This window comes from Myiozetetes cayanensis, unplaced genomic scaffold (assembly GCF_022539395.1).
Source record: "Myiozetetes cayanensis isolate MyiCay16 unplaced genomic scaffold, myiCay2020 scf3, whole genome shotgun sequence".
NCBI classification, from domain to species: domain Eukaryota; kingdom Metazoa; phylum Chordata; class Aves; order Passeriformes; family Tyrannidae; genus Myiozetetes; species Myiozetetes cayanensis.
The window spans coordinates 68,639,962-68,659,698 of record NW_026087521.1 but is presented as its reverse complement, the minus strand read 5'-3'; the positions used below and the strand labels follow the sequence as shown (position 1 = coordinate 68,659,698).

The following is a 19,737-nucleotide window of genomic DNA, read 5'->3' as shown; positions in this document are numbered from 1 at the left end:
AAACAACATTTGGTTTTTTTGGCCTGAGGGGTTAGTCTAAAATCAATCACAGGCATGCTGTGCCTTAATTTCAGGTCAGACCTGGTGGCCACAGGAGCCCAGGAAAGACACTGAAAAGTCTAGAGATTTTTGTGTGGGACTTGTATTTGGCGAGGAAAAAGGACTGATCCAGGCAGCTACAAGGCTCTTTCATCTGACCTCATTAGTACACAACGCTTTAGAACAAGCACCAAAGGAAAACTAATTAAAGATGTGGAGGTATATGAAAAACTAGTTAAAATGCAGCAGGACTTCACCAAAATAGAACATACCAGAATCAGCCAGTGTGATAAAGTCTGATAAATCATTTTCGCAGACAATGAAAATACAGTAGATCAAATCTGTCTGGACTTCAATAAAACATTTGAGAGGATGCCATGCGAGAAAATATTAATTAAGATGGAGAGATGTGGATGAATGTAAGAAATGAAAAGTGAGGACAATAGCATGTGCTGAAAGGGAAAGTCTAGATGGAAGGAGGTTACTAATGTGGTTCCACAGGGACTGATCTCAGAACTAATCTCAGTTAAAATTTTATTAGTGACCTTGGCACAAAAAACATGAGTGTGCTAATGAAATTTGCTGATGACATAAACCTAAGACCTGCTGTTACAACAGAAAAGGACTGGAATACCTTATAGAAAGAAATGGATGAGTCTGCGGACTGGAGAAAGAGAAATGAGATGCAATTTAATAGTAGAAATACAAAGTCATGCACTTAGCAGAAATTCCTATTAATTTTAGTAAAGTAGGGTGAGGAGGAGACTTCTCCAGATGGACAAAAGAAAAAATATTGCATGAACTAATCTAAAAAGCAGAAGAGTACACAGTGAGCTGCCTTCTGTCAGACAGGGGCACACCATGCAGCCAGAGGTGTCAGGGCAGTGATACCAGGGCAGAACCTGTGTTCATAGCCCCCCTTTCTGACAGCAGTCACCAGCAGAAGCCAGGGTGGGTGAGTCTGGCAGGATTTTCCCTGAGCAGTGGAAGCATCCAGCATTTTGTGACTCAGTGAGGCAGTGGCCTTGTGCCTCTAATTGTGTTTTGAGGGTTTTTTCCCTTTCATTGATTTATCTCAGCTTACTTCCCATTCTTTTACTGGCAGTGACACTTTCTGAGTGTGAGTGTCAGTTTGAGGGAGCATAAAGGAAATGTCATGATACTGATAAAACTGTGGGACAGAAGATGAACCTGGAGTCCTTTAGGATGATCACAGAATCCCAGAATATGCTGAGTTGGAAGGAACCCATGAGGATCGTTGAGTCCAACCTTTAGTCCTGCACAGGGCCATCCCCAAAAGTCACCCCATGTGCCTGAGAGGATCATCCAAACACTTCTGGAGCTCTGTCAGCCTTGGTGCTGAGCCCACCACCCTGGGGAGCCTGTTCAGTGCCCAACCACACTCTGGGGGAAGCACCTGGGAAAAGATCCAACCTGAGCCTGCCCTGACACAACTCCAGGTCATTCCCTGTGTCCTGTCCCTGGCCCCCACAGAGCAGAGTTCAGGGCCTGCCCCTTCTCTTCCCCTCGGGAGGACGTTGATGATCACAATGAGGTCTCTCCGCAGTCTCCTCTTCTCCAGCCTGAACAGGTGATGCCACTTTGGACCTCTCCGAACTGCCTGGGGATGCGGGGAGATCCAGAGGGGCTACTGGTATCACACACCTGAGAAAAAACCCCAAAAAACCCAAAAAACTGGTGGAAAGGATAAACGTCAGTCTTTTTTCACACATGGGCTGGGAAAACACAGTGGGCAGACACTGCCTGCTGACTTCCAGGGCTGCTGGAGAGTGACACCGCGTGGGTCCCCGCGGGGCTGTTGGGTCATTGGGTCCATCCTTCCCCGCCCGCAGTCAGGTGGCGACGCCGCGAAACTTGACACCTAATTTATCCGAACAACAACTTTCCCCGCACGCCCCCAGGCAGCAGTGGGGTAGTGCGGGGGATGGATGCCCCCGGGTTTCCCCCCGCGGGCGGGCGGGGCCCGTGCCCGGCCAGCGCCGCCCCAGCCCCGCAGCCCGGCCGGTCCCGCCGCCTCCGCCCCGCAGAGCGAAACAGAAAGGCCGGGCTTTGCTCCGGCACCCGCCGGCCTTGGCTCCGCCGGCCGCACCTCTGGCAAAGGGCGAAAGGGAAAAGGGAAAAGGTAAAAGCCGGCGGGAGAGGTGCGGGAAGGGCGCGGGCGCAGCGGGACCCCGCGGGCTGCTCCGGAGAGCGAGTGTGGATACAGGGATCCACTCAGGGATACGTCAGACAGAGCACTGCGTGCTTCTCCTGAGAGCAACCTGCTGGGCTGCCCTTTAAATCTAACCCTAATCGGGTTTTTTTGGATGAAAGGTGCCCTGTCTAAAGGGGGACCAACCGGTGGGGTGGTCTGGGATCCCCCCGCATTTTGTCCCCTCGGGCACGGGCTGTACCGAGCTCACGGGATTTCAGTGGGTTCTTTCTGCAGGACACCTTCGTTGTTACCGTTTCCCGTAATAATATGATTCGTTTCCCGCAATAATATGATTCAAAGGTCGTAATGAGACAGGTTTATACTGTAACAGGTTTTATGCCAGGCTATTACTTTTTACACCGATGCTCACACCTCTGTCTGGGAAGGCAGTCGGGAGTTATCTGCACAAGGATATGACTCAGCTGAATAGGATTCTCTACGCCGAGAACTTGTGAAATAGTTTCCTGAGTTTGACGGTGGGTAGGTGGTGGATTTGTAGTCTTGTGGATATCCCCACTGACTTCGTGGGAGAACTTCACGGGAGACTTCTGCACATGACTTCTCTTGCAGAATTGGAGCTTGTAACAATGTGAAACCTCCCGAGAAAGAGAAAAAGGGGTCACAATTACCATTGTCTGGATATGATACAAGTTGCCAGGAAATGATACAAACTGTGAATGTTGAGATTCAACTCTATAAGCCATAAAATAGTTCTTGAGGAATATCTCTAGCAATGCATTCATGTGCTGTGCTTTCAGGGTTTTATTTCCTCCACTTTGTTACCAGTCCCTTGAAAATTAATTGCTCTTCACCCCTATTATAGTAGATATTTATATGTAGCTCGTTCAGCACTCTTTCTACACGTGTTGCATCATATATTTGGTATGTAGTTAAAACCCATATCGCCGTGTGTGTGCATAAGGGGCTGAATTTATGTTATATATGGAACCTGTCCAGATGTCTGAGCGATAACCTTGTTGTTTTGTCGCAAGTTTTCCAGGCAGAAGGTGACACAAGGTTTAGTTAAGGCCGATTTAACTCCGGGGGGGAGGCTGTGGGAGGCTTTGAGTACACACTGGAACCGGTTCCTCTTGTTTGCTGCCATTAGCATTCCTGCAATTCCTCCCATCCAGCCCCCCTTCCCAAGACACCCTGGTAGAAGTCCACCAACAAGCTGACACCCTTCAGGGCAGACAAAGGAGGTTAAGCTTCTCTTCCCGCACTTGCACAGCAGGGAAGCAACCCATTCCCGGTTAGATGCCTTTTCCCTTCCCGCGGGGATAGCTGAGAGCTAGGAGTTCCCATCCAGGAGTTCCCATCCTCTTTGCTGTGTGTTGAATTGCTGGCCTTGCTGGGCATTTGGTGTCCTTATTTTCCTTTTTAACACCGAGGAGCTGCTGGTCTGTTAGAGCTCAACTTCTTCTCCTCTGGGCTTCTGTAAGTCCAGCCCAGGCTGGACACAGGAGTGAAGCTCCTCACGGAACAGGAGTCAGGGCCACTGAAGGGAGGAGCCTTATTTCGGGCACCGAAGCCTCTCCCAAGGAGGTGTGACCTGCTCCGGGGAGGTGTTTTGGCATCCAAGTGTGACTTTTGCCACTGAGGTGCTGCAGACCTTCGTATGCTGCCTGAAAGGGCACTTCATCTTAGCCTCAAATCTTGCTGTTTGCTGAGAGTTCTCTGAATAGAGCTGAGTCAGTCGGTGGTGTTTCTGTAGCCAAAGAAATCGGGTTTTAAAGTTGCTTTTACACAAATCACTTCTTTCAGTGCCTTCAGACAAAAATATGCATGAATGCCAGGTGGAACTTCAATGAAGTGCAACGAAACCGAGTTCCCTGCGTGATTTTCTTCATTGTTAGAGCAGGAATTCAAAAAGTAAATAAACATGGGGAGATGTAAACTGTATTTTTAAAGTTCTGCTGGACTGAATAAATGTTTAATAGTAGCACTGCCAGGGGAAGCATGTTAACAGTATTTTTTGTGCTCCCCTGTGAACTCTAAAGCTTTTTTTTACGCTAAAGAATATTCATAGAGCCATGAAGTCATTGTGTGACTGAGCTGAGTGAGTATTCTACATGCTTATGTGGATATTGGTTTTTATTGGTTTTAAATTGAACAGGTTTTTTTTCAGATAAATTGTTCAGAGTTAATCCACTCCTTGGTGTAAAGGGTTTGTGCATAGCATGGTTGTGTTTGTGCTGTGCTGACTGCATTGATTTAATTTGGAAATTCAGATACAACAGAAGTTGTTTAGGAGGCATTGTGTTATTAAAACTATAACTCTCATTTTATTTAAAATTGATTTTTAATTAAAATTGCAAATGTTTGTGGTAGATGTTTGTTTGGTTTTTGTTTGTTGTTGTTGTTGCTTCAATGAGACTTAACATTATAACTGTAGGTTAAGGTATTCGCCTTGCAGATAATATATCCAGGAATGGAGAGGTCTGGTTAGGATTTATATACGATTTTTTTTTTAATAAAAGGCTGTAAGATTTTTCATGAAAAAACAGCCTATGTGGACAGTATAAAAATTTTAATGACAAAATAAAAACAGAAAAAAATGTAGACATTTGGAAAATGTAAAATCTCACTGGTTTTAATGGACACTCCCACAAAAAAACCCCAAAGAAACAGGAAATCAAACCTCTAGAATATGTGGGTAAAAGCACTGATGGTGGGAAAGTTTGAATCAGCAATGTTTAAGAATCAAAAGGACTGAAGGTGCGGAGTAGTTGAAAAATAGTGCCATAAGACCTTTATTTTAGCAACACTGCTGGATATTACTATAATAAGGCCCAAGTTCAGTTGTATGTATACACTGTTCAAGCCTGACAACTCAGCTGGTGCCTTTTCAAGGAGACAATTACCCAAAAAGCTTTCTTTGCATCAGATGAGAGCCTGGCAGTTGGTATTACCAATATACTATAGAGAAGCTTAGTTGAGCCATCAAATTTTCCCTGACCCTGACTAAAATAGGCTCTTTTGTTACAAAATATAAGGCATTAAAAAAGGAGAATGAAATCTAATAATTGACTTTTAATATCTGGTTTAAGAAACAAGAACATTCAAGGGAAGAAAAACTAAAGAAGAAATTATTATTTCTTCTCTGCTTCTGCTGGAAGCCTTGCTTTGTTCATGCTTAGTGAATCTTTCATTCTTTATTACTGAATTCACTTGATTTGATATTGATGCAATCCATATTCCTTGAGAGTTTTTCTCCCCTTCCGGCTCACTCTGTTTTTTGGAGACATTATCTTTGATCTGTGGTGACAATAATTTTCATGACGCATTCAAACAGATGGGGAATAAGTACCATGGGCTGACAAACATGTAAGAAATCTTCTAATCATGCACATACAGGACGTGATGGGTCAAAACCTGCATTTGTAAGGGATTTTGAGTCCTGTGAGCGCTGCAGGTGCCTCCGAGAACCGAGAACAACCTGTCCAATGCCAGGCACTCAGCATGGAATTCCAGCTGTTATTTGGGTTTTCCTCCAGGCTGGTGGCTCTACTCAGTTTTCTTTTATTCCCAAGCCAATCCCTTATGTCAGTGTAGCCTCCTAGTTCAGGGTATTTGAAGAGCAAAGCTCTTGTCTCTGTATACAGATAAATGGTTTTGGGGAAAAGCAAACACATATCGGTATTTCCTTAAGCTTTTTTTTTTAACGCTTTCAGACTATTCCAAATGTAAGGATAATATTTCTGTTTTCACCATGCAGGCATCATGAATGGTGAGGTCTGCCAGTCAAGGGCAGCAATGTAGGATCAGCTCTCCTGAGAGGAGCTGCTCTCTCCATGTTACTTGTGTTTGCCCCATGGCAAATTTACAGGTAGTGTTCAGATCCTCTAAGAGAGATGTTTTCTTTAATGACTTGCAAAGTATTTAATGGGTAATTGTTGGCTGATGTGAATATGGATCCCAGATCATCCATATGAGGTCTGAGACCATCCCTGCTCCTGTTCCTGTCATGCAAACCTTGGTGCTGTGGGACATCCACTGTGTCACTTGACTGGAGGGAAGGACAATCATCTCATGAGGGGTGAACCTGTTCTGCTTTAGATCTTGCTCTCCTGTGCAAAAGCAGGAATTGCATGGAAAGAAAAAATACTGCTCTGAGCCCGTAATTAAAACCATGTCTTTGCATACACACACACAGGGACCTAAAATCCCATTGCTGAGGCAAACTCATCTCTAGAATTCCTGAAGATTTGCATGCTAGGCTTAGGAAGGGTGTTGATACCTCTGTAACAAACTCAGTGCCTTTGGATTCATAAATAAACTTCCAATTTTTAAAACACATTGTAATTCTCTTGTGGGATGTCATAGTGATCCCGGTGTAGGTCGTCATCAAGCCTGAATCTCAAGATGAGCTCCATGGACCTCTGTGCCTTGACATGCTGGAATAACGGATAGGAATTGTAGGTTGCTACTTTTGAGGCCAAGCAGGGGAAGAGGACATAGCAGCTGATGTGCTGATAGAAAAAAAAAAAAAAAAGTGAGATAGAACAATCTCGGGTTTCATTTCAAGCTACATTAGTGGACTCAGATTTTCTGCTTATTATCCCCTGTTGGGACTCATTCAGCTTCTCTCATATCTCATCTCCAGTCTCTTATCTTGTTCAGATCCCATTTCTTTCAGTTAGCCTTCTCTGTAACCTTTCCTGAACTCCCATCTTTTGAGGCTGGAAAATTTCAGCCCACAAATAAAGTTGTGAAGAACTAAAAATAGGATCTCAGACTTGGAAGCTCAGGTGGTACCAACCAGGCTGTGATACCAATCCTGCCCATAGCAGAGAAAATCCCCTGCAGTGTACCTTCATTGCCCTTCAGCAATATCTGCCTTAAGGGCTTTTGCTGTGATTTACTCATTCTGGAGATATCGTTTATCCTTTTTTTTTTTTTTTTTTTTTTTTTTTTTTACATTAATACATTCTGGGAATACTACTTTAAACTGTAAATTCTTAGCAGAGGCTGTAGCTGACTTTGTGTGCTGTGTAGTGCTTGTGTTTCACTAGTTTTTTCTAACTTTGAAATTAAGCCTGAAGTAGAATTCGGGTTCTCTCTTCCGCGTGGCTCACACAACCAGCAGGGAGTGCAGTCTTTGGCAATGATGCTGCAGGACCCTGGTGATAAAGCTGAATATCAGAGCTTCAGGAAGAACATCCACCAGGAACTAGTTGTCCTATGGCCCACAGTGACATGTCCTGACAAAGTGACAGCACAGCGCAGTGAAGACAAAAAGTGACCAAGTTTCTGCAGGCAGACACTTAAAAACAAACAGACAAAAGATTAAACTAAACCTTAAACTCCTTACAGAGTTCCCAGACATTTTCAATCCCTCGGTGGGGATTTTGCTGGCCAGCCCAGGCTCACACTGGGCCGTGGTGAGCATGGATCACTTGGGCTAGGTGTGAAATGGGTGCACAGGCAAGGTTGTTTACAAGGAAATAGGTCTCTTTTTTCCCCCCTTAGTCTCCAAGGAAGAATCTCAGTAAATATCCACATCTTCTTAGTATTCTCCTGGTATATGATCTACAATGTCCCTGTTTTTCCTGATGCTGCACTCTCACATACAAGAGTGTCTACTAAAATTTTGCCACTGAGATGCCTACCAGCTAAAAAGCTGCAGAGCCACCTCTGTGTGAACATGCAGGAAAATGTATTACATGTTATTTGTTAGACCACTGAATACAAAGTCTATAAATGCATGATAATGTGCATACTGAGAATTCAGTGTATTGGGTGCTCCACGCTGAAATACTTCATGATGGCTTTTATCACACAGCTGAAGAGAACCTGAGGAAATTCAGAACCTAAACTTAGTGAATCTGTTCTTATTTTTAAGACATTGAATTACTATGGAAGAATTCATTGCCTGCCATACAAGGAATTCAAAAGACTAAGGTGTTTCTGTTCATAGACTTTACAAATCCATCTTTACTACTTTTGTTCAGTATTTTAATCTACCATGTGAGGCAGGAAAAAGCAAAAAAATTATTTGTTTGCTACATGCATAATCTTTTATATGTTTACACATATTAAATATATAAATTCATTAAATCAATGAGAGAAGCCTAGAGTTTTATGGCTTTTTAAAATCTAAATCTTACTCTCTCATTTGGTGAATTTTACTGATGAAAGTCTGTAGCGTAGGGCAAGGTTCCACTTTTGGAAGCTGTTCCAAGCTTAAAAAGCCCTTGCTGGAAGCTTGAGTTTGAGGCTGAAATTCAGGAGTTTGGCACGTTCCCAACAAAACTGCCTTTGAAGAAAGCCTGTGCAAGAAGAGCTGATTTCTGTAGCTTCAGAGAATCCTGGTGCTCCTGGCAGCTTGGTTATCTCCAGCTTCAAGAGAAACCACAGTGGCTTTAGCTTTAAACGTCAGTTTGATATCGCAGAGTATTCCGAGTCAGAAGGGACCCAGAGGGATCATCAAGTCCAGCTCTGAAGTGAATGGCCTGTGGTTCTGATCCCCATCTTTCAGAGTAACTGTGCTCTTCTGCATGGGTGTAGCACTTACTGGATGAAATGGGAATTAAAAGGTCTCTTTTCTGAAAGGTATTCCATTGGTTTAGGTTTATGTGGTTTGAACCCTGTGTTTCAGGAGTTGAGAACCGGCAGCTTGTAGCAGGTCAGCTGGGGTTGTGTTCATGGTGGGATGTCAGGGAGGGTGTGCTGGATGGGATGCTGAAGCTGGGTGCTGCAAGGGTGACTTGCTACAGAAGGTGGATAATTCTTGAGCGGTTTTAGCAAAAGCAATGATGCTGTGCTTGGGAGGAAAATGCCTGACAACCCAGGAGTGAGCTCCTATCCCAGCTCAGTCCAGGTCAGCAGGAGTTACAAGTTCAGTGTGAGTTGTGAATTCTTCAGGCAGGGAATCTCACTCTGTGTCTGCATGAATGCCATTAAACCTGGAGGCAAGTTTTCATTTGAATCTCTGAGGCCAGAAATAACCTTGAGGCCTCAAGGCTTGGTATCATCTTCCCTGCTCTGGTATGTCCGCTCTGTCTTGTTTATTTGGTTTTTTGATCTTGCCTAATGGTAGGAAAATTCTTCTGTGACAGTGTTCAGGTAGCAGAGTAAATTGTGGCTCTGTTTGTTTGTCTCTACATCTGGATTTATTATACATCCAGCTTTGCTTGACAGAAAGATTAAGCAGACTTGACAAACTCACAGTTGTAACCTTATCTTTGCAGTCAGAAGTGGTACAAGTCAGGATAAAAGAGATGTTATTAAGACCTGCAGAGGAAAATACTGCAGGAAAAAATGAAAAGGAAAGAAATTAAATTTGTGTGCTTGATCTGACATCTGTCTTTGCAAGCAGAGCTTGTAGTACTGCATATTGGTGTTGTACAAATGCCAGTGATGTTATAGATCTGATTTTTATAAGTCTTAAGTTTAATTCTGGGTGTGGTTGCCTCATTGATTGTTTACTGTGACCTGGTGGCATCCCATGTATAAGTGTGTAATTATTTGATGCACTTAAAGTAGAAAGAAAACCTGCAATCTAGTGATTTTTAAGTAAGTAATTGTAATTAGCTCCACATACTGCATTTCTTGTTTCATCTGACAACCTGGTGACTTTTCTCATCAGTTATCTTTTTTGTCACTTAAAACAGGCTTCTCTCCTTCTGCTAAAATCCCAAGCAAAGGGGGTTGTTTACTGAGAAATCTGTGAAGATATCCAAGTATAGAATGGTACAAACTAGGAACCATTAAAAGTACCAACTAAAAGAAGCAAATTGTAAACTTGGGTAAACCTTATCCTTGATTTCTTGTAGTTATCTTTGCTCTTAATTGTGCCCACAGTAGCTAAAGGTTTTGGATGGGAATGTCATTTTAATCATTAGATGCCTTTGAATGGTTGAAATAGCTTCATGTTCCAGCTGTAAACCTCTTTCTCTCTCTTTCTCCCTCTCTCTTTCTCTCTCCCTTTCTCTCTCCCTTTCTCTCTCCCTTTCTCTCTCCCTTTCTCTCTCCCTTTCTCTCTCCCTCTCTCTCTCCCTTTCTCTCTCCCTTTCTCTCTCCTTTCTCTCTCTCCTTTCTCTCTCCTTTCTCTCTCCCTTTCTCTCTCCTTTCTCTCTCTCCTTTCTCTCTCCCTTTCTCTCTCCTTTCTCTCTCCTTTCTCTCCTTTCTCTCTCCCTTTCTCTCTCTCTCTCTCCTTTCTCTCTCCCTTCTCTCTCTCCCTTTCTCTCTCCCTTTCTCTCTCCCTTTCTCTCTCCCTTTCTCTCTCCCTTTCTCTCTCCCTTTCTCTCTCCCTTTCTCTCTCCCTTTCTCTCTCCCTTTCTCTCTCCCTTTCTCTCTCCCTTTCTCTCCTCCCTTTCTCTCTCCCTTTCTCTCCTTTCTCTCTCCCTTTCTCTCTCCCCTTCTCTCTCCTTTCTCTCCCTTTCTCTCTCCTTTCTCTCTCTCTCCCTCTCCCTCTCTCTCTCCCTTCTCTCTCTCCCTTTCTCTCTCCCTTTCTCTCTCCCTTTCTCTCTCCCTTTCTCTCTCCCTTTCTCTCTCCCTTTCTCTCTCCCTTTCTCTCTCCCTTTCTCTCTCCCTTTCTCTCTCCCTTTCTCTCTCCCTTTCTCTCTCTCTTTCTCTCTCTCTTTCTCTCTCTCTTTCTCTCTCTCTTTCTCTCTCTTTCTCTTTCTTTGGCGAAACACTTTACTTCCAGGAAAGTGTTCTTAATATGTAAGTAAAAGTGAAGAAAAGGCCATGTTTGGAAAGAGGCAGACTATGCTGTCAAGTGCTTTGTTGCACTGACAGAATTCTCAAAATTTATGCTGAAGTGTGTCACTGTTCCTGAAAATTACCCTGGTAAGCAGTGTGCAAGACTGGAGGGGTTTTGTTTGCTTTGTTTGGTTTTTGTTGTTTGGGGTTTTTTTGTGTGTGGGTGGGTGCTGTGTAATTTAATCGACTCTCTGAGAGGCTGCAAGGCTTTTTCATCCTGGCCTTGAATTCTTTCCACAGTTTGGCATCTAAGCAGCTTCAAAAAAAAAAAATATTAAGCTGGCTTAGTAATACTCATTCTGGCTGTTTCCTGTGGCATTTATTGATTGTGGCCAACAGCAGAGACAAAGGCAGCACATACACTAATCACTCTAAAGAAATGATGTTTTTCTTGCCAACTACACTGGTAAAAGCAACTGTGTGACAAAGCATTTCTGTGTGTCCACATCCTTGGAAAGGGTGTAAATGTTGTTCAAGGAAAACTAGGGGGTTATTGAAAAGGTTAAATTTGGAATTAGGGCACCTAGAAGAGCCTCACCTGATGACCTTATTTATTACCGATCATTGCATTAATGACTAATTTGTCTCTTCCTCTTTGCTACATGGCCTTGCAATTTTCCACAGATGACTTATGGTGTCCTTATCTCCTTGCTTTTTTCCTCAAACTCTGCACTCTTATGTTTATATATTGCTTATTAAATATTTATTAAACATATCAAAGGGAATATTGTTGGAAGGTGCACAATATGATAAGTTGCTGGGTACACAAGCTTTTCTTTCAGGTCACCTGAAGGGCTTGAGTGCTTGAAAAACCTACTTTTTTCATTTTTATTTTTAAACCCTGCTGCATCCTTTGATTTAATAAAAACCCTTAAGATGACTTGCTTGAATTTAGACCTTATGTTAGTTCTGTTGTAATAGTAAGAACAGTATGGACTATAGCAACACCAAAAACTGCTTCAAAATGTCAGTAATATCAAATGTCTGTGTTTTCCATTTTTTGATGCACTGACAGAAAAGAATGATGAATAAGCCACATGGTCTTGTTAGGTGTTGGCACAGGTTTAAGGAAGTGTCTGTACACCTGTATCTTTAGATTTGTGTAACAATTAGAGAATACCAGTGTGGCTAAGTGTCTCTGACAGGCAAATGTGCCTCATTCCTGCATTCCCATGCCTGGGAAATAGGATTTATTATTTGCCATGTGATAGAACTTCTGATTCTTTCCTGTTTAGGGGTGCAGTTAAATGCAGAAAGATGCAGTGACAACAAGTAATTTTGCATGACAGTAGGGAATTGGCAAGAGTTCTTTTGAAGTTGACTTTTGTTGAAGTATGGAAAAGGTCTGATAGCAGAATCCAGTTAATAATAAGTCATCATTTCAGCTACTGTGCTACTGCTATTGCTTAATCTTTTTTTCCACAGTCTTTTACCTGAGAACTGCTCTGTAATGTGTGTAAATAGAGACAAACACCTCTGGATAAGGTGGTGAAGTTTTCAGGGTAGAGGCCTTTATAATGAGGCAGTGGCCCCACAATAATTTTTCCCAATTTTTTTAATACATTATTATATTATTATCCATCCAAGCAATAAAAATTTGATCCAGATCATGCAGTGATGCACAATCCCATTTCTGTCAATTTAGTCAAAGGACATTGAGACAGCAAAGCAAGCATAAATCCCTATCTACGTCAGCTTCAGGAGGACAGGACATACCTGATGCCACATTTGTCTTGCTGATAAAAAAAGTGAACCTGCCACAATTGTTTGAACAAATTTGAATTGGTAGACTTTGTTTATGCTGTGTCACTTCTTTCTTTCATGTGACCTCAGATTTTCTGATCTGGGACAGGGAACTTAAAAGTAGCAGTTAACATGTCAATGAACCATGACACAAGACTCCTCTCACACTGATTTTAGTCTTTTTGGAGCTGGTTGTCTGTAGGCCATACCAGGGAAGGGAATTACCCATCTAACAGGCACGGGCACAGCAAACATGGGCCATTACAGACTGATAGAATTGGGATTATTCAGCCTGGAGAAGAGAAGCTTCAGGGTGACCCAACTGCCCCTTCCAGTGCCTGAAGGGAACCTGCAAAGAAAATGGAGAGAGACCATTTACAAGGGCCACATTTTGACTAGAACCAGAAACATTGGCCTGTGTCGCATAAATATAAGAAGAATATTAATTTATTTTAAAAGCCCTAATTTATTCCAGCCAGAGGAATCCCCAGTGCATAATTATGCAATTAAAGGAACCCTTTTTATCACAATACACAAACCCTTTGTCCAGTAACTTGTCAGAGAAATTTAATTAAAAAACTCAGTCTTAAAAATACACTTGTCTGCAATTGAATGTGCGTAATCCCTGGAGATGGAAGCGCTGGTTAAACACGAGTTCAGCCCAACATAATTCTGCCACATTAGTGTGTATTACAATATATTAATTTAGAGAGCAAGTTCCGTAGATGACTGATCATTAATGTTTACCATGATTACATTATTTGTTTAGTCAATAAACATTTATGCTAAATCAAAACAAAAAATGTTGTAGTGTTTTGTTTTGCAGCCACTTATCCATGTTCAGATAATTTTGTCCTAATGACACACAAGCATAAATGGCTTTTTGTCAATTGGTTATATATTAAGCCCTTTTTTTCCCCCCATGTGCTTGCACTGTGCCAGATGAAGAAGTGGATGTGATAAGAAAATAGCTCCACTGTTTCAGACAACACAGGAGTATTTCCAAAACCTCTTTACTAGTAATGGGTAGAAATAGCCCCTCTACTTTAGTGCTTTCAGAACTGGGAATGGCTGACACATGCAGATATTTACGTGCAGTAGGGAAACACTTTTATTTCAGTCTGACATGGTTAACTCTTCCCATCAATAGTTTTTTTTTTTTTGCTCATTCCAGCAGAGGTATGGCAGGGTAGGGGGAAGAGATCATGCTTACATATTTGGTGGTCAGTGAAATAAAAATGCTTCACTGGTTTTCCGGCAGAGGAAAACTGGTGATGGGCAGTACAAGAGAACTTAAAGGTTTAAGGTTTACCTACCTGCTCCTGTCCTGCAACAGTGGCCACAAAGAAGGTTGCAATATACTTTGAGGTTGGACGTGGTGTATAACTGTAGGAAAACGTTTTGTTAGGTGAGTGGCCAGAATTAGGTCTGTGCATCCCCTGGGGTTGTTCATGGCCAGGACAGCCTGTGAAGGACATCCCAAACTGCAGGCCAGCCCCTGCCACAGAGGGGTGTGAGTGTGCTGCACTAAGCAGCATCGCTCTACTTTGGGAGCTCTTCCTCATTCCAGCATCTCTCGTATTTTAGGTGATATATGGTGATTTTTTTTTTTAATATACAAATCTGTGTGTATGTGTAAAACAGCCCACTGAGTTCAATTGTTCTCCCTCAAAGTTCTCTGTGAGAGGAAAAATTATTCTGTCCAACAAAAACTAAACTTTGATTCCAGGAGTGTGCTACACTTTTATCGTCCTCCCTGCTGAGGATTCACAGTGTAGCAAAAGTTGCTTCATCTGCTTTATATACAGTGGACATTTGTTTTAAGTGAACACAGTGCTGGTTAAAAATTAGCTGGTTGATGGCCTCAGAAACTGAAGTCTGAGTTGTCATCAGAACAGGTACAATATAATATGTAGCCACTTCCTCCCTCCCTCTCTCCCTTTGACATTACTAAATTTTTGTTCTCAACAAGGTTCAAACCAATGTGGGTTAAGAGAATGCTTCAAAATTCCGTTTATCATCTTTAATAAGAATCCTTACTCTTTCTGTTAAGTTCCTAGACTCTCCTATCTTCCCTGCTACACATCCATGTGGTGAAAATAAAGTTTGCTTTGTATTCTCACTGAATTCACACTGGTAACTCAGTCATGAAAATTCAGCAGCTTCCTGAGCCATGAAGCTTCACCAGACACTGTATCACAAAGAAAAATCATTGCTTAGAATTACAATTCTACTTGTCAGTCTAATTATAAGTACCAAGATAGTGCAACAAATACATTTACTCGTTCAGACAGGTCTCATTATTAACAGATTAGGCAGAAAAATATAGTGGGATGAATTCTTAATAATTTAGTAAGTTGTACAAATAAAGGAATATCTGCCTGCAAGTTTTGGGCAGAACTCTGTTCCAACAAATATCAGAGTAGCACTAAGAAATGCAGTGACTAAAGGAAACTTTCCCTGCAGTAAGGGACTTTTCAATCCCTTTGTTCCTGGAGGGTCTGCAACCTTCAGGTGTTCTAATCATTATATGAAAAGAAGGTTGAAATTCCCCATACTAATGTGATATAAAAAGGATGAAGCCTTTGGATTCTTTTTAAGGCCATGTGTATTTAATTTTTACTTTTCCTCTTCTTTTTTAAGATAATATTTTTCATCTTAGCCTTAAAAACAGGTAAGTTCTTACATTATTTCTGGGACAGAGTAGTGATGATACAGCACGGTGTTATTTTGTATGGACAACTGGCAGTTTTAACCATTATGAATTTTTTGCTGATTTTGTTTTTATTTCTGAAAGAACAGAGGTGTCAGCTTACCATGTGAGAGCCCAAACCATATTAAAATTTATGCACACAGTAAATGCTGAACTGTTGCAGGAATATTTCTAATATTTTGCTTTAAATATTAGCACACTATTTTTCTGTAGTAAGTGATAAGGAAATGAATGTATATAGTTCCAATTAAGAATAATAGTGCTTTGATTGAAATATCCATACATAGCTGTAGAACCTTTTGTAAACTTACACTGAACTTTTCAAAATATTAATGTTCTAATTGTAAATTTTACCAACTTGTGTGGCATCATCTTTCAAATTCTTTGGGTTTTTCTCAGTTTGTTGAATTATTTCATCAGAGACCCAAATAACCAGAGCTCTCACTGTCAGTCTTGGTGTCTGTTTGCTATTCATGGTCTGGCTGCTTTTCACCAATGTATAGCCAACAAAGAGTGGTAGGTTAGGTAAGAATATGAAAATAAACTGATTTAAATGCCTTAAATCAACTGCTTATAAAAGATATGGACTTGGTAGACACTGTGTAGGAAACACACTGTGGCAAAATGCTATTTAGGGCACTATGGGAAGAAAAGGAGTATGGTTTGAATACGTTTCAGGAGTACATTATGGACTCAGCTCATGCATTGCTGTGTTTATCAATTCCACAGTAAATTTCCTGCAGTATTGTAAATAATAAAATAATCTCCTGGAACTCCTTTACCTGGTTCTGTATCTGATACCCCTGAGCAGATACAGGGAATTCTCATCCTATCAAAATGGAAATTGCAGTCTGATGTTACACCCTGAGCCGTGTCACGCCGCTTAAGAGTAACAAAGAATATCAGTGGAAGGCAAGAACATCAGGGGGAAAAAAATGAAGAGAAACCACACTATTTACATTTGAAGAAGAACATATCTGACAGCTGAGTGAACAAAAAGAATAGGCATCAGAGGCGCCTGAGCCTTGACAAATGTTGGAGGAATCCCCTGCCTTTGTTTGGCCTCTCGAGTTCATTATCCAGCAGTTCTGCGTGTGACTGCCTTCATTTTCACTAAAATAACACCCTTTTCACCAGAGTAACACTCTTTTAGGGATGTCAGTAAGTAATAACCTTGCACGAGGAGGAATACGGGATGTGCTACGTTGTAAAACAGCTTCAGATTTCTATTATTAATAACAGGCCTGTAGTTCAGCTCTTTTCAGGGCTTGCTTTTTTCCTTACTGCCTTTTTGGAGGGGCGGGGTGGGGGAGGCACCAAATCTGACGGTGCACCACCAGAACCAGTGATAGGTGGCGTGGAAGGCTATTAAGGAGATTATGTTATCTCCCAGGAACAGGGAGCGCTGCGGTCAACGGGAAATCAATTCCCGAGGGTGCTACACGAAATTTGCCTCGGAACTGGAAACTTTTCTAATTGCTGCCCCGAGGGAAGAGTGAGCTGGAAAGCAGGCAGATGGTTTCTTCCCCGCTCCCCTCATTCCTCAGTTGCATCTGAATTATTTCTACCTTCCCCATAACTTTGTGTGGGAAATGTTTGCAAGTGTTTTAATGCTGTGGTAGTTGCTCTCACTTGGACAGTAACTTTGCTGCTCAAAAGCCAGATGCTTTTCAGCAGGTTTTGGGAGGGATTTAAATCTGCCCTCCCTAGATGGAGCCATTTCTTCTAACTCTTAGCATTAGGAAATTAGTATGAAGGAGAAACTGGTTTTTGTTCCATGCTATGTAACAGAAGGATTGTATTTTTTTTCATTCAAAAAGGGGTTCAAGGAAATGGCTTTTTTTTTTTTTCCTGTTCCATCAATTCTTTTAGAGTTTCATTACTCACATCGCCTGAAAAGCATTTTAGTGTCAAAGATACAGCTTGATTTTTATGGCTTATGACTTGATTTATGATTTATGGCTAAAATTCAATAGGCTGGAAAGGCCTGGGGTAAATAGGCACTCCAGAAGGAAGAGCCCCATTTCCTTGCAAGAGCTTTGGAAAATACTTGGCTGGGATGAAGTTTGTGAAGCTCAGATATGTTGAACATTGGCTTTCTTTGTTCTGAAAGTTTGGCAGGTGGTGATCAATGGAAACTATATTGAAAAACATAACCATAAGTCACAAAGAGCTTCTTGTGGTTAAGTTCCACTAAGTATTTTTAAATAAAAATAATTTTTAGAAATAGTAATAATAATAATAATAATAATAATAACAACATTAAAACAACAATGGAATTACAGTTCTGAATACCATGTGGTAAAATTAGCATGAACTGAAATACATCTGGCCCAAAATTGCTTTTTTTTTTTCTTTTAAGAATATTGGTGCTCAGTGAGAAATGGAGTAGTTTTCTGTTTTGAGCTTAATGGGACTTTTCCCTGTGTATGGGCTTTCAATTTGAGTTTCTTGTAAATGCAGATAATTATTTTCAACAAGGAACAAGTAAGATTGTTACAAAATAATTGCTAAATATTTAAAAATCTTCTAAGTGGTGGAATCTGCAGCAAGCAGGCTTTTGGTCCAAAATACCAGTTTCAGTGATTTGAAGGAGAAATACAAACTCCAGCCTCTTGGCAGAGGAGAAGAACGCGCTTGTGTTTGCCTTTTTTCAAGGACCAAGCCCTTTCTTTTTTTTTTTAAAAAAACATGTTCAGATGATACCAAACTGATTTAAACCAAGGGGGTTAAATTGAATTCAAAGGAGAGTTATAAAAGCTCAGTTTCTTTCTCACCTCCACGCTCAAGTCTGGGTTTTTAATTTAAAGGAAGCACTCATTTTGTTTTTTGGAGCAGCTGCTTGGGGAAACAGACCTTCTAAATCATGTTTTTCTCTCCTGATGCTCACTTCGGATGTGTTCCTTAATATTCTGTTTGCAGAGCACTCCACAGAGTGGTTCACAAAAAGCAGTGATTATGCAGGAACTGCTGCTTTTTCAGGTTTTTTATATGTTAATGCTCACTTGAAATTTTCATGAAGCTCTTTCATGTGAAATGTGAGGTATAGAATGTTTCCTGTAATGAAACTTAGAATTGCTATAGGATAAGTGACTTGGTGAAAGCATATGGAGTGTACAGATCATCTACATTAAGACAAAAAAGAAGTTTTAAGTTGTTTCCAGAAGCGACTTAGTCCGAAATTCTGATGCTTGTCATTAAAAATGTGTAATATATAAGTGTTTTGAGTAACAACCCCCCAGAAATGAAACCAGGTCAATTTGTTCAAAGTCATTAATTCATAAATTTTCCTTTTTTGGATTGCTATTTTAAAATACCTCTATGATATGTTGCATGAAAATGGTGGGCAAGTGCTGACAAGGCTTTTCCTCTGCAACAGTAGGATTTCTGGGCTGTTTAATTGTTTTCATTTTATGTTTGTGTAGTGGATAAAATATGCCACATTATCATGGCAGCTCCTTTTGTTTATTTTTGTAGGGCTGACCCAAGGACCATTTCATCCTGCAAAGTCTGCACAGACTTGTTCCTGAGGGGAAACATGTCTGAGATTGACTATGAGAAGTTGGCTGAAATAGGTAAATATTTTTTATTATACTTCAAATGGCATCTGTGCAGAGTTACTGGTGATTTAATGGAGCATCTGCAGTAAGTGAGAGGCTTCTCCAACGTTTTTTAATACTTGTTGGGAGCAATCCAAGCTGAGTTACAGCCTCTGTACTGACGTGTACCCTATTAAAGCCATTAGGGCTGAAGGTTAGTTTCACACGTGCAGCTTTTGTGAATTATGGTGGTGCAATTCCAGGCTGTTGGAATATCACCATCATCACACGTTGTGGCACAAATGGGAGTCATTTCTCCAAGCAGACAAGTGTTGAATGAGCCCAGAGACTGCTGCACTGCATGGTATTCCAAAGGTGCTAATCCAGCGGAGCAGCAGGACCACGGCACTGGGGCCTCGGCATTCTGAAGGATCATCATCACTGTTTCCTTTTCCCCCGGAGCTTCTGAAGATGCCAGGCTGGAGGAGCTGGAGGAGCAAGGGTCTTCCAGATCTCCTCCACCTCAGCCTGCCTTTCTCTGTCCCTCGCCTCAGATTTCACCACTTCATGACTTTCAGGAGCAGCTCGATGGCCTTTTCACTCCTGGGGATTGATTCCAAATTCATGGAAAATAATTGTGCTCCTCAAGGCAAGCTCTAGATCAGGCCCCTCATGTTTTCTCCCAGGCTGGGTTAAAGAGCAATAGCAGGTGATCCTCTGCTACAGTTCATGGAGCAGGACAGTAAACTCCCCTATCACTTGTAGGAGAAAAAATAGAG

At 41.5% G+C, this 19,737-nt stretch overlaps 1 protein-coding gene across 1 annotated transcript in view; it reads left to right on the top strand.

Moving 5' to 3' along the window:
- The first annotated feature begins 2,050 nt into the window (after positions 1–2,050).
- Positions 2,051–19,737, top strand: part of ARHGAP8 (Rho GTPase activating protein 8) — a 62,452-nt gene continuing 44,765 nt past the window's right edge. Inside the window, exons 1-2 of the mRNA XM_050323317.1 lie at positions 2,051–2,182; positions 18,897–18,994. Coding sequence (XP_050179274.1) covers positions 18,958–18,994 — 37 coding nt within the window. The 5' untranslated portion in view covers positions 2,051–2,182; positions 18,897–18,957. The remainder of the gene's footprint in view (positions 2,183–18,896; positions 18,995–19,737) is intronic.